A 15,561-nucleotide genomic window follows, 5' to 3' on the forward strand; every position below is an offset into this window, starting at 1 on the left:
AGCGCGGAGAATGGGTAGCAATTTTAAGTAGGAGGGGTTTGTTCTTACTGGATATCGAAACTTATATTCACCAAGCGCGGAAGAAATAGCCTGTTCTCGCGCAGTTCATACTCACTGGTGTGAGAAACAGCAACTTCCTGGTTTTTTATTTTTCTCCATTTGTTGTTGGACGAGATGTTACATGACGGCATAAAATTCTCTTGATGCGCTAAACGGGTAAGTATCTAATTTCGCAATAGTTTAACAATGCGCAATTCCGTTTTATATTATTTTTATTGTATCTCATATTCTTTTGGTTTGTTCATGCAAAATATGTCCCTGGAAACGGTTCTAGAAGTGTCAGCTCGGATTTTTTTTAATGGACATGTTGTCATAATGCTGCCATAATGACAAAGACAATACAAAAGTATTCACTGTGCACGTTATCAACCAACAGAATGGTTTCCAGAAAGTTTGGAGAAGATGCTAGTTAATGGCCGTTTTGTTGAGATATAACTTTGCTAGACAGTCTCCAAACGTCTGACAACTCAGTGCTTTGAGGCCGATTCTGCTATACAAATATTAAAGAACTGTTTAGAAAACACGTGGTGAGAACGTTCACCTTTCCAAACTTTCCTGGAATTATCTGGAATTATCTAGTCAAGGTATGTTTCAGTATGTTTCAGTTCTTATTATAAACTTATCTGATTAAGGACAGTTGTGTTTTGGCTATTTTCTACTCTTTGTGGAAGTACTTAGACTAAGTTCCCAAAGTTAAAGCTTTTTAATTGCATAAAGTCCAACTTCTTGCCAAAAATTGTGGAATCATTTTGATGAGTAGATTGCTAAAGGGTGGAATATAGGGTTCAGACAATATTTATGTGCTTGAAACAACTGTTTAAAAGTACTCAGTGTGGCCACTTTTTTTGTTTTTTGCTGCCTCGATCATGCTAAAATGTACTATTGTGCAGTAAACATGAAGGCATAGCCATGCATTTATTCACCATTTCTGTGTCCTATAAAATGTCTTTAAAATGTCATTCAAATTAAATGTTAAACTGAAATGTTAAACTACTTAATCCTCCCCCCAGTTTAACTGGGTAAAACAAAACTCACCTCACACTGAGGTGTGGTGAGTGTTCTGGTGCAAAATGGCTGCTACATCATCCATGTGGGTGCTACACATTGGTGATGGTTGAAGAGAGAGAAAAACACTTTATAAATGCAAGGCATTATTATTATTATTATTATCATTATCATTATCATTATCATTATCATTATCATTATCATTATCATTATAAGGATTCCAAGCACGTAGTGCTGGAAGCCTATTGTTTTTAAATTATTTCTTTCATTTTTTTCTCAGATTAAAGTATTTGAGGGTCAGGCTTTTATCAGTTTGAGTCCCAAAGTGAGCATCTCTATTGTCATAACCTGTCAGCGCAATCCAGACAATTTGTCAGCAAAACAATGTTGAGGTTGATTAATGGAAAGATGTGTCACACTTCATTGATCCCACAAATGGAAATGTAATTGTCAAATTTGATCTCATGGTTTTGTCCACCTACATTGCTAACAAAAGATTATTTCTGATGGTCTTCAGTCTTAAGCATGTCAAACGTGATACATCAAAAATAGAGCATTCCACACATATAAATGTCCAGATATAATTGGTCCAATGAATCGACAATGTGAAACTTTCAATATAATTTGATCAATGTAAGAAAGAGAGAAAAAATCCCAATCTCCAGATTAGCAATTAAAAAATTCTTTATTATTCTGGGCTAACCCAACGCATATCGGCAGTAACTGCCTTCATCAGGGGATACAAAAACAGTACACACAGGTGCAAAATACGTGAGGGGTGCGGCCTAAGCCAATCAACAAACAGCAATTAGTCTCATTCACAAATGACACGTGTACAATTTGAAAACACGTATAATTTGATCAATATTCATCAAACTGGACTTATGATGCCAGGACTTTCAAGATGATGTCTGTAAAGCCATGTTTAAATTGACTGATGGAAGGGACTAATAAAGATAGAATATTCTTTTTGAGGATTTCAATATAGCTTGAACTGTCAAGATACTCCACCCCTTACAGCCCCTTACAACACACTAAACAGAGGTGTGTCTTAGTGAATAAAGATCAAGCCTTTGAAACACAAAGTTGTTGGTTCAAATTCTTAAACTGCCATGTCCAAGACATGAGCAGTCAGTGACCACAACAAATTGCCAGGGCAAGCAGGATGATTTTTATGATCCCACATGGAAATTCAGTTGTCACACTAACTACGGTCCCACAGCAAAGTTGCTGGAAAAAAGAAAGATTTTTTGTAGCTTAGCACAAAATTAGCCATATCGTACCAACTGCCTGTCTAATCCTCACAAAATCTTTGCCTTTTGTCTGTCTGTCTATCTTGTTTGTGTTTCATAATGTTTTCTCTGTTTATTTTTGTGATGTGTGCTTGGAACCCTATAATTCCTACTTGCAACTATATGTATGATTTTTTTAAGTTACTTTGCACCTTTAATTTAATATTTATAAACCAGTATTGTATTTTTTGTGGAACCACACACGGTGCTTATCGCATGATCAAGCACACACAAACACACCCTGATCCCTGGGCTGTATGGATGACAAACAATCCCAGGATACATTTTGACTGTATTTCCCAGGTAAGAAGGGAATGCCAATGGGTGTGTCAATGGGGCATCGCCAAAAGACCCAGGAAGAGGAGGACATCTTGCCCAGGGACTCAGAAAAGAGGAAGCTCTCCCGGAAGGACTATGGAAGCACCAGTAATGACAGCTGCAGCGACTGCCCCACTTGTCATGGAACAGGGCGCATCCCGAGAGGTGCCTAAATGCATCTAAATGTATCTAAATGCATGTCTGCATAAATGTTTTGCTAATCATCTGACTGTTCCTTATATGTGAAGATGTTTCGGATTATGATTGGCTGCATCAGTGCCTTTAGGGTCACATGACTCTGCACAGAGGCAGTGTTAGCCAGTGGTGATCAGAGCTGTCCTGTAGCGCTGTCTGCTGTCGTTTTCACAGGTCAGGAAGGCCAGCTGGTGGCAGTCATCCCCTGCAGCGACCAAAGACTGAAGCCCCAACGCACGTAAGTGTCCCAGAAGATATGTTTCCTGTGTTGACTGTCTCTTTGCCCAACATACCCCAGCAAAAATGAAAATAGAGTCAATTATTCGCCTACATGAAATAAGCAGAGCGAGTGTTTATTTCCTCTGTTTCTGTGAGCATGACGTAATGTCCATACCCTCCCTCAGGAAGCTGTACGTATGCGTGTCGGTGGTGCTGTGCCTCTTCATCTGCGCGCTGATCCTCTTCTTCCTCTTCCCCCGGACTGTCTCGTTGTTGCCCGTGGCACTCAAGTCATCGTATGTCTTCTTCCTGCCTACAACCATCCAGATGAATCTCACGGTGGGTGTCAGGCAGGGATTGGTAATGGATATGACATGATGTCATGAGGTACAGCCATGAGGAAATCGATTCTGGTTTAGAGCATCATAATGAGATACAAAACTGGTAACAAATAAAATTTATTTTACAGTGACATACATCAATGTCAGGAAAAATGAAAATCTAGGCATTATATGCATTTCCAGATGTGGTTTTTAGCTTCAGAGAATAACTAGCATACTCACAAACATTGCAAAGAAATTCACCAGCTTGAACTGACTCTCTAGATCTCTATGGCAATATAGAAGATTTAGCTGTGGTTTCAAGTAGCAGTTTAATAAACAAACAGTTTTTCTACAAATATCAGATCAGTAGAAGCAGTTTCAGTGGCAGATTATTTTGCCCATATTCTTTGATGTGGGCTCTGATTTCAGATAAACAGAACTTTTCTAGCCTGGAAAGTTATGCAGGGCTTGTTACCCATGATATTTAATGAGACTAACTGCCTTTGAGAGGGAGGTTAAGGCACAGCTCAATCTGATGGATGCTCTCTTCGCACAAAAGAGCAGCAAATTGAAAGAACGGTATTAAAACGGATTACCGTTTGTAATCATATTAAAAGGCATAAAAGTCTTCTCTTCTTCTTCTTCTCACCCTCCTTCCCATTTGACTGTGCTCTGTTCACCCACTTCCTTCCAGAATGTTCTGAACATCACCAATGAGAACTTCCTTGCCGTCCAGGCCTGTGACTTGGACCTACAGGTCCTGATCTGGGACACCATTGTGGGAAAGGTCAAGATCGCCAATGTCACCACCATCACACCACGCTCTCAGAAAGTGGTGAGGACCCCCACACTGTTGCGCTGCTCTGTTGCTCCGTAAACCTATTTCTGATACTTTGAGCAGTTGGATTATTGCAAGGCATCCTGTAGTCTCATTGTGAAACAATGCCTTTGTATTTGCTGTATCCTATTATAGTAATGCAGTTCCACAGCTTCTCTTTACACTGACAAATAAGCCAAAGCACAACAACACTGGAAGGCTAAATCGATTCTATAGTAACCATCGGTATCCACCGTGTAAAGAAACCTGCATCTTCTTACTAGGGATCCACTGTAAAACTGTTGCACTACGAAAAAAATTGTACAAATCTAAGTTCTCGAAATCACTTACACCTATTATTTTCTCTTCTGCAGTACACTTACGAGATTCCCATTACAATTGCAGACCAGGGCCTGAAGTAAGTACTTGTTTGTTGTGTCTGAGGGGATAATAATAATAATCATCATCTCCATGTTAGGCTAAGGAAGTGATGGGAGATCCCTGGGAAGGCTGAAGCCTGTTCTTCTGCCATGATCTCGAAGGATCATTAGATACGCTCAGGAAAGACATTGGGATAAGGTCACCTTGAATGATGAGAGATTTGCAAAATCCCTGGCAACCTTGCCGTTCATTTTAGGGTTTTGACTTCATGTAGAAGGCCATAAAAATGTTTATTTGGAAGAAAGATGGTTAATCATTTGTGGATGCATTCCGTTGTAGGGGCATAGGCCCTGAGCCAAGACCTGGCTTCCTGCTTTGAGACCACTGTTTTTTGGGCCCGATAAACCAGTCAGGTCCTCTTGCCCCAATAAATGAAACTTCTTTGTCTTTTACAGCAATTACTGCAAGTCGACCTCCTTCAGAATTCACACCTTGTTTTTGCATTTACAGTGAGTAAACCTTTTTATTTTTCTTAAAACTATGCTAAACTTCTATTGGCTACTGCCCACCCTTTTATCCATTACGGGTAGAGCCTGGAAATATTTGTGGATTCCTGTTAATCAGTTGCCATCAGAAGAACAACAGTTGGCAGCTGTTTCTCTGCAGAAACAAACCAAAAACACAGCTTGTTTTTCCTAGTAAAATGCTTCACAGTCTATCTCAGTTGCATCACAAAAGAAGCCATCAGCAACTATAGCTGGATGATTTTTGCATGCATTTAATCTGGCATTAACCATTGAATTACACCATAGTACCTATAGTACCATGTACAACTGAAGTGCGTTTCAGGCAAATAAATATTTTAGACATGAGACCATACAGGCACTGATGCGGATGCATATAAAGAGAATGACTGATACATGTACAGAGAGGTCAGAGGCTTACAAATTAAAATAATAATAATCATCTTCCTAAGAGGTCCAGAAATACTGTGATGTGGTTTATGCCTGTAATGCCCCTGCCCCTTATGTAATCAATCAAACCTTTTGCGGCGAACAAAGAGATTTCTGCTGAGAGGCTGAAAATAAACAGCCGTTTAGGATCTCTGTCATGTAACTGGCTGTTCTGTCCAGCTTTTCCAGTGTGGGTCGATCGCACATGTTGCATGTTGTGAGCCAACCTGGAACATGCAATTCTGAAACAGTACCTGAAGTTACACTGTAACCATTTTATTCCCCCCCTAACCCTCCCTTTACCATAAACTGTTAACACCGATGCATAAGCGAGTTCAGAGTTTTTTGATTGCAAAGCCTCTCCTTGTCACCGTGAAAGAAAGAGCATAAATATGCTGTACCTGGTAAGCGCTGAGTCGTAAAGCAACACAGACAGTGAGCGTGTGTGCAGATGCTCCGAGTCCATGGCTAACACACCCAGTTTTGTCCTCGTATCTTCCGCAGGATGACGATGAAGGTGTTCTATCTGGGACACGCCGAGCAGCTGTCCATGGACACGTTCCAGTACGTTGATTGCGGGAATAACTCAACCACCCCCCACATCGCTTAGCCCCTCCATCCCGAGACCGTGGTATTTTAGCACGCCGTGGGTGTGAATTGACTCTTGAAGGGCTGAACTCTGGAGGCCAGTGTGAGGAGCTTTGGGACTCCTCTTCTGCTGGGCAGCCTGTGGCAGCCATACATGCCCAAGCCATAACACCCCCGCCACCATGTTTCACAGATGAGGGGTGTGCTTTGGATCTTGGGCAGTTCCTTTTGACCTCCACACATTGCTCTTACCCTCACTCCTATGCAAGTGAATCTTGGTCTAATCTGTTCACATACCTTTTTACAAAACTCTGCAGGCTGTTTAGTTACTTCTTACCAAACTGTAAACTGCTCATTCTGTTTTTGCAACTAACTAGAGGTTTGCATCTGGTAGTGTAGCTTCTGTAGCTCTGTTTGTGAAATCCTCTATGGACAGTAGTCACTGTCACATCCATACCTGCCTCCTGAAGAGTGTTTCTGATCTGTCAGACAGGTGTTTGGGAGTTTTTCTTCATTGAAAAATTGAGAATTCTTCAGTCATCAACTGCAGAGGTCTTCTTTGGCCTACCAGGATTACTGAGCTCCCTAGTGCTTTCTTTTTTCTTAATGGTAAATGGACTGCATTTATATAGCACTTTTATCCAAAGCGCTTTACAATTGACCATTCACCAGAGCAGTTAGGGGTTAGGTCTCTTGCTCAGGGACACTTCGACACGTCCAGGGCGGGGCTCGAAGTGGCAACCCTCCGCCTGCCAGACAACTGCTCTTACCTCCTGAGCTATGTCGATGTTCCAAACAGTTGATTTTGTAAGCCTAAGGTTCTGTCTATGTCTATGTATTTTTTATTATTTCTGAGCCTCATAATGGCTTCCTAGACTTTTATTGGCACAACTGTGGACCTCATGTAGACAAATGGCAATAAAAGACTCCAAAGGCAATCAAAAGCCTACAATCAAGGCTAGATACTGAAAACCCTCTTATACATGTACTAAGAAAGCAATTGAACACACCTGACTAATCAGAAACATCTGTGAGGCCATTTGTCCCAAATATTATAGCGCCCTGAAATGTGATAATAAACGCTGACAATCTGCACTTTAATCACTTATGAATTGTTTGATTACAAATATAAAATAATGAAGTATGGAAACAAAATTATAGCTTTGTCCCAAACATAATGGAGCTCACTGTGTATATACACTATATGACCAAAAGTATCTGGCCACCTTGTTCAGGGACTGTTTTTCATGGTTTGGGCTAGGCCCCATAGGTCCAGTGAAAACAAATCTTATGCATTGACATTTAAGATGATTCTGCGCTTCCAACTTTGTGGCAACATTTTTTGGAAGGCCCTTTCCTGTTTCAGCATGACAATGCCCTCAGGCACTCGGCGAGGTCCATATAGAAATGGTTTTGTCGGGATCGGTTTAGAAAGAACTTGACTGGCCTGCACGGAGCCCTGACCTCAACCTCATCCAACACCTTTGGGATCAATTGGAAATCCAACTGCGAACCAGGCCTAATCACCCAATTAGTGCCCAACCTCACTAACACTTCTGGCTGAATGGAAGGAAATCCCTGCAGCAATTCTCCAGCATTTCATATAAAGCCTTCACAGAAGAGTGGAGGTTATCATAGCAGTAAAGCGTGGTGGATGAGATGTTGGATGTCAGGTTGTATGTATGCACTAACAAGTATTTGCCCACTTTTAAAAGGGAAAATGTTATGAGGGAACTCACTTCTGCTTTGATCAAAATGTACATGCATGTTCTCATTACTCATTTCCCTTTTAAATGAATATGAATAAGATATATGGGATCTGACTTTTTTAATGAAATGGTTCACTTTTGTTCCTCATAAAAAATTATTTCCTTAAGGAGTAATATTTAGTAGGATTAATACAAACACTGCACCACTTTGCAGTTGATAATTTCAAATGTTTTATTCAGTGGATGTTGCAAGGACTTTAACTATTAAATGCCAGAATATATTACTCTAACAAGTTCAATTTTGGTGTTTCTGTACACATATCACAGTAAATGTCTTTTCATCCAATGCTTCTGCAATGTACAGATGGTGCATTTTATACAGATATTCATATTGCCTGAAGATGACCATTGGTATTCCCCAGATTATATTAGTGTGAGTTTGATTTACATTTTGTTAATTAATTGAATATGCGGTTGTCATGACACCACAGTTAACAAGGTCAGTTTCAAAACCTTTAATGAAAAATGGGATTACAGCTGGTTGCCGTGAGTGTAGTCTCTGAGGAAGTGAAACCGAATTATCGTGTTTCCCCACTGAGAAGTACTCATGTACGGATGGGAGTGATTGCTACTCTAAGCCATCGGCCACTAGGTGGGGATCAAGCTCTGTGTGGCTTTTTAATATGAAAACCCTGCAGCTGGAAGTAAAAACAACTTTGTTATTGTTGAAAGGGACGTTTTCATTGTCTGTGTTCACATTTTGGGAAATATCATTGAATTCATCGTAACCCACTGAAAAATATTAGATATTTTGGAAATTAGTATGATAAAAGACTCGTGGCTAGATACTGAATATTTACTAGATACCAGACACCCATTTCTAGATATTATGGAAATGAGCGTGGTAAAGGGATGTTTTATGTATGGTTGGTTTTACCTCAGGGGTATGCACTTTACCGTGTCTTTGTGAATACCTTATGCTTCATTTATCATTTTACTGTGTTGATTTTCAGTATGTGTAACATGTCATGTTCCAATCGTGATTATGGTTTTATAATTAAATATGAAGTCTTGGGCACTGCCTCTTGTCTAATTTTTCCTCTTCAGATTGTTTTGTTTCATGTGAAGTTGTAATGTTGATGTCAGGTAGATGTCTTAGGAACATAGTCACTATGTTATAATAACATAATAATTCTATGTATTGACTTCCTTTCTTTTTAAACCAATTGTTCACCCTGTTGTTTTCTTATTTTCTCTCAATTTGCAATGCCCTGTTACATTTTTAGGTCTCATTGCTGATATGTCTGCTATCAGTGCTGGAGTGCTCATGTTTTTTTTCTACTAATAACATGATGTGCGGGCTGCCAGGTACTGCTTCTTTTCTCTCCACGACCTACTGGGCGGAGTTTTAATTGTTGCTCAGAGAAGTACGCTTAATGAGCAGCTGGTGCAGATCCACTGTGGTCACACCCGATTGACCAGAATAGTCATTACTGATGTGCAGTGAGAGGAGGGCAAGCGTGCCGTCTGAAATCCTCTCTCCCGGGCTGATGCAACGGACTGTTATGCGCTGCCTTGTAGGGTCGCGGTTGATGTTAGCATTGTTGCAGTCTGATTGGGTGCATCCACACACGTAACCCATTGTCTTAGCAGGGTTAGCCTTCCAGCAGCCCATGAATGTTGATTTGTTCATTCCCCAGTAGACATTAAACCTGCCACTTACATTTGCTGTGAGGTTACTCGGGCCTGTTCTTGCGAGGCTGCATTGAGCGCAAATTCCTGAATGCCTGTGTGCCGGAAGAGCTGTTCTGTGCCATCACAGGTGCTATAGGCGCTATTTAAGAAGGGAAAACAATGAACGGGCATCCATTAAAAATGTTACTGTTGATCTCCTCTCACTTTTGTGACTGTCACCTTTGAGCGAATTCAGTTCCTCCATCTATCAATCCATCCATCCATTATCAAACCCGCTTGTTCCTGTTGAAGGTAGCAGAGGGGCCGGCTGGAGTCTATCCCAGCATGCATTGGGTGAGAGGTAGGAGTACACTTACAACAGGTCACCAATCTATCACAGGGCACACACGTCATTCACTCACACTCATACCTATACCTATAATTTAGACTCCATTTAGCCTACCTGCATGTCTTTGGACTGTGGGAGGAAACCGGAGTACTGGGAGGAAACCCACGCAGACACGGGAAGAACATGAAAACTGCAACAATCTGCAATCAAGCAGGCTTTCCTTCTCAGGGCAGGATAGTGGTCCACTGTACAGAACAGTTATCTCACAGTAAGAACATCCCTAGGATTGTAGGTTATTGAAGCGAATGAAATGGTGAAGTAGCACTTGTTTTGTGTTGCTGCTGCAGGCACTCCACCCAAACTCAAACAGGTACAGAGGATATGTCTGGAGCATATGACTTGGAATACATGGAATATATGTTTGGGATGAATCAAGGATTCTTTAAAATAAGATTTATCAGAGGTGGAAAGTACTAGAATGGACAGGCTGCATAACTTGTATCTGATTCCAGTGGCAGCTCAGATGTTCCTTCTGGAATGCTCATTGCTCTTGATCTTGCCATTGTAGCAGTCACTGCCATGTAAGTCATACTTCCAGTGGACTGAATTGTGTGCCTTTGGAAGTCACGACAGCAGCACCAAGCATGGATGGGAATTCACAGATGGTAGACTATGTGATATCCTGCATACATCCTCCAACTATCACACCCTATTGCAATCTCTTCCTTAACCAAATTCTATGTAAGCATTGACCAGTTCATGGAAGTTCATTGACCAGTTCCAGATTTGGCCTACACTTTGAACAGAGGCGAGCAGAAAAAATATTCCCTTATCAAATAACTTTTAGCGGGATTAACACAAAATCTGCACTAGGTTTAATTAGACATTATTCCAACTGAATTTGTTGGATTTTTTGTTATTTAATTCAAACATAGTACTGAGGGTGTAAATCAGGGCATTTCTGTGTCTGTTGTATTAAATACCATTTCATAGCATTTTTCTACAAATGGTAGATGGTTATATGGTAGTGTTATATTTGTTCTATAAGCAAACAAATATGCCACTTAAATGAATGATTGATTTCCTTGTTTATGAATGGCTATTGGGTAGGCATTAAACCAGTATGTTGTGTTCAATACAGTTATCCTTCAATAATAGCAGCTCTTTAACTGTTTGACAGTAATCAAGGTTTTCTATGAGGAAATTAATCTTATTTGTCATACAATACAAACTCATGCTAACCAGTCTTCTGTGTTGATCTGTATTGGTTAAGTGTGGTGTTGTCTGACATCTGCGTTAGGGCTGATGTCATTCTGCGGAGCAAACGTTCTAGTCACAAAATGCCTCCAAACCGGTTCCAGCTCACAGAATGTCACGTAAGAGGTATGCCAAGTGCTTAGACTTGAAGGACTTTTCAGAATCCATGTAACAGTATAAAAATTGTGTCCTTGGCTGTTCCTTTCTACAACCTCAGTGTTCCAATCCCAGACTCTCACGTTAAATCTGAATAGCAGCCCTAGAGTAGCCTTGGGAGTCTTCAATATTTAACATCCCGCCTCTTTAATCCGTAAGCAGCTGGGTGTGACAGGTTCTGCTGCAGTGGAGTTGAACGCTGCCTAACTGCAGCCAGCTTTTAATGAATGTCTTGCTCAAAAGGAGAAGAGCCAATCAGAAGTGCAGGTTTAGCTCAGGTTAACCGATTGCCATTTGAGGAAAGCATTGGCATGTGTCCATTGGGGCTAACCCATTGTTGACTTTGTAAATGAGAATTGCTGATGCAGTTATGTAGTCAAGTAGTTATTGGCTGTTGTTAGATTACAAAGCCGAATTAGCAAATAGATGAATGGTACTTATACAAACAGTGGGTTAATCACTTTCTCTTTATGGAATGATGGTATGACAAAGCCAGCTTGAACAAGCAGTTAAAATTCCACAAACAATATGCATCAATACTTTACACACACTTCCAAGGGTTTGGAGTGCAATTGCTATGACTCCAAACTGTTTTCATTATGTTAATAATGGATTATCATACCATAAAGAATAAATATCCGAAAGGCTAATTCAGAGACTATATATTACTAGCAACTTTAGTTATTCAGAATAAAATCTTTATATTACTTCAGTTTTTCCCCGCATACTTTGTCATCAATATACAGCCAAGTGATTTCTCCACTAAATTTAAGCCTATTCAATTTAACAGTGTAAGATCTTAAGACCCAGTGAGATTCTCAACTGGACTTTAGATCTCAGCTGCTACCCACACATGCATTGTGTGTTTAATCTTCACGTGCAAATACAAAATAACATGGAGGGAGACACTGAATTATTACACTGACATTATCTTTATCTTCCAGACAGGAGTTTGTTTGATAACAAATTACCTATGCTTGATTTGGAAAAGTGCATGCACCTGGTGTCTCAATAGATGCAATAGGCTGCTTCTGTTCCTCTGAGGTCCTCTGAGAGAAAGAGAACCTTAAGTAGGCTAACTCATGCTATTTTCAGTACAGCTTTTTGAATGGTAATTAATGCCATGATTTTAAAGAATATACCTTTTAGAATCTGTATTCTTTATTTATTTGAATTGTTACTCACATTACAATGGCCTTATTTTAAAAGCAAATCTCAATTTGTAGCTATATGTATAACACCAATTAATCAAAACTAATCCTAACCAGTAATTGGGATCTCATTGGAACATATACAGATTCCCCATAATGTTTAGGACAAAAAAATGTATTTTTTCTTCTTCTTGATTTGGCTTAGTACTCAACAATTGTAGATTTATAATTAAACAATTTACATGCGGTTAAAGTGTAGGTTCTCAGCTTTTATGAATTGGTATTTTTATACATTTTGGTTTCATCATTTAGGAATTGCAGCCGGAATTGCTGGAAAAGGATCCTAATTGGCCTAACGAGGCCATTTGCATTTCACCAACCTCTCATCCGGTTTCCTTTCCCCATGGCGATAAGACGAGAAGCATGCTCAAAGGAAGCTAACCATTCATTTTGTGTAGGGCTGCTATTGAACTTCTCACATAGGCAAGAGGGAGACTCACATCAATTTACAGGAAATAATTAACAAGTTCCCAAATCCAGAAATGTTATTCAGGGCCTGTTTCGTATTTACAGAATAATGCTATAGGTGTTATAATTAGCACTGTAAAACCACCTGCAGCAAGATGGTGCAAACGAGCCTGGAGCCTAATCTCTATTAGGGGATGATCAGTCACATTTCCTGTTATTTCTATTACTGTTACATTTAATTATTGTATGAAAGGGAGCTGGTTGCTGGTTTTGGGAGTTTCAGGGGATATCTCTGAGCACAGCTCACAGACCAGTACAGACTTGTAAGATGCTCAACTGCACAGAAGGAAAACATCACAAACACTCATGTCTTGTGATTGTGTATAAGAGTATGCCTGAAGCCTTTATTTCTGTTCCATTTGGCTGTTGTGGTGAAATCATACCTTAAGCTCAGTGTGTTGCCTGCACATTGCCTAGGTAACTTTTGTGCCAAAGTCTTTCTTTGTGGGACATGGACAGCCACAGTGAGGACAAAATGAATGCCATACAGTCTCTCTGAGGTTGACTGTTATGTCATGCCATGACTGACACTGGAGCATGTCTTGAGGAGTGGGGGGGGGGTTCTACATTTTGTCAGCAAACTGTTCCACAGACCTGTGGACAATTATACACCCCCAGATAAATGCCACCACATTCCAGTCATTACACTAAGCACCCATCTCAGCCTGGCACGACAGATACTAAACAATAGTCAGCACTGCTGCCCTAATTGTTTCAGTCCTCTCTGCTGAGAACTGAATGTGACGGAGTGTCCTTGAAACATTCAAGGGCTTCAAGAGGGACTTGAGTCTAGCGTTAATTGGGCTGATGGTGAATGATCCCACCATCAAACCCACTGTCCTGGAGGATTCCAGGAAGGCCCTTCCAGTTTGAACTGAAAAATAGTTACTGTTTAAGACAAAAGAAATGGTACAAATTATGCTGTAGCCTTTCAGAACAGCATTATCTGCATAATATGAAATGTTAGAGTCACAACTGATGTCCTCCAAATTGGGAGGGAAATGCAACAAATAAAAAATTTAAAAGACCTTTGGACATAAGTACATAATTGAATTTTAAAAGTATAACTGTAAACTGTGGGGATACGCTGACATTAAATATAGGATAGGTAGGCCTACTATTTTACGTCAGCCAGATTTTAAAATCAGATTTTTAAAATCTATTACGCCTACTGGTACTAAATATTAACTTGACATTTAAATGCTTTTTATTCTCAGTTTACAGTAGTCACCATATATTCTAATGTGAACTAATACTTGAAAGCGTAAAATGCAGCATTAAAAAACAGAATGCATCCAGGTATGCTGGCTATTTATTCACTAAAAATAATGGGACAACCACTTTCAAGACCACAGGGGGGTGCAGAAGCGCAGCGAACTTTAGAGGTGATGTCACCACTAAATAATCATACAAAATAAATTTAGATGCTTTATCGTGTTGATTTTTATGACAATTTTTTTTTCTCTTTTATAGGCTATTTCAAATTGCATCCAGCTGAGGTGAGGAAAAGCTTTACCTATGTATAACTGTTGTAGTTTGGCACGTCATTGGTTATTCGTATGTCTTCAGTGGTTAGGAAACTGCGGCACTTTCTTGAGCTTGCTTCTGTTCCACAGTAGTGACAGTCTATTTGAATAGAATATCGGAAACAAAATTTTTTAATTAAAAGCTACATTTCTGCTGCCTGTCTACTAGGCATGCTTGAGAAAATCTGATAAAAGTGAACAAAACGTGTGCTATAAAGCCTACATCTCGTCTTTTCACACTACTGGGCACTTCACTACTTCTCCCTGTTCCTCACCCAGATAGTAAGTGACTCCGGCCCAGATTTCCACCGATTACTACCTGGCCGGCAGTGCTGACTTCGGGTCAGATTTGGCGCAGATCTCGGTCCGGAGTAGCTTGTTATCTGGGTAGCCCATACACTAAAATGGCACTATGTGATGTGCCCACAAGTGCACATCACTGAGATACACCGAATATTTTCAATACCATATAAAATTCATCAGATACTTACAGCCTTGCTACATCAGTGGTAGGCTATTTTTAAGCAGGACGCCTAATTTCCTAATTTCAATTACAGCTGGGCAACTACATGAGACTTTAAGCCTCAAGATTAGGACGCTCAGAATGTTCAATTTGGACATGCATTGTTGCATTATTAGAATTATCCTAAATCACCAGATAAAATACAAATTTGAAGTGTAGCCATGGCAGCTCTGCAATATTATAACAAGCAAATCTGAGCTGCGTTATGTAGTTTTATTTGTTTTTTTTACTAATAAAACTACATAAACTTTTTAACTTTTTCGAAAAAAATATTTACATATTGTATGCCTATATTTGTTTCACACTGTCAGTAGGCCTATCTTTAAACTGCTCGATGATATTACTGTTATGTCCTGGAGAGATCTTTCCATTAATTATGCAAAGCAAAACATCTTTTGCAAGGCTATTTTTGGAAGTAGATATGACAAAGGTTGACTTTAGATAAACATCTTGCGTCCCCTTTAACATCCCGCCTAGGTGCTGGAGGTGGCGGAGGATTCTTTGTAGCGTGTTGGGTCACGTCACTTAGGGGGTTGT

General features: G+C 40.0%; 1 protein-coding gene across 1 annotated transcript; it reads left to right on the forward strand.

The window, feature by feature from the left end:
- Nucleotides 1–63: 63 nt before the first annotated feature.
- On the forward strand, nt 64–7,252 carry tmem106a (transmembrane protein 106A). The gene is made up of 8 exons (XM_035406575.1): nt 64–216; nt 2,661–2,840; nt 3,045–3,108; nt 3,275–3,428; nt 4,107–4,247; nt 4,604–4,647; nt 5,066–5,119; nt 6,068–7,252. The coding sequence occupies exons 2-8, from the start codon at nt 2,672–2,674 to the stop codon at nt 6,171–6,173; spliced, it is 732 nt and encodes a 243-aa protein (XP_035262466.1). The 5' UTR covers nt 64–216; nt 2,661–2,671; the 3' UTR covers nt 6,174–7,252.
- The last annotated feature ends 8,309 nt before the right edge of the window (nt 7,253–15,561 follow it).

This window comes from Anguilla anguilla, chromosome 2 (genome assembly GCF_013347855.1).
Source record: "Anguilla anguilla isolate fAngAng1 chromosome 2, fAngAng1.pri, whole genome shotgun sequence".
Classification (NCBI taxonomy): Eukaryota; Metazoa; Chordata; class Actinopteri; order Anguilliformes; family Anguillidae; genus Anguilla; species Anguilla anguilla.

What these genes read in the sequence shown, in the direction of transcription:
- tmem106a (XM_035406575.1), top strand. Translation starts at nt 2,672, where the DNA reads ATGCCAATGGGTGTGTCAATGGGGCATCGCCAAAAGACCCAGGAAGAG. An exon ending in AGACTGAAGCCCCAACGCAC is followed by an intron (nt 3,109 to 3,274) that starts GTAAGTGTCCCA and finishes ACCCTCCCTCAG; the next exon opens with GAAGCTGTACGTATGCGTGT. An exon ending in CACCACGCTCTCAGAAAGTG is followed by an intron (nt 4,248 to 4,603) that starts GTGAGGACCCCC and finishes TCTCTTCTGCAG; the next exon opens with TACACTTACGAGATTCCCAT.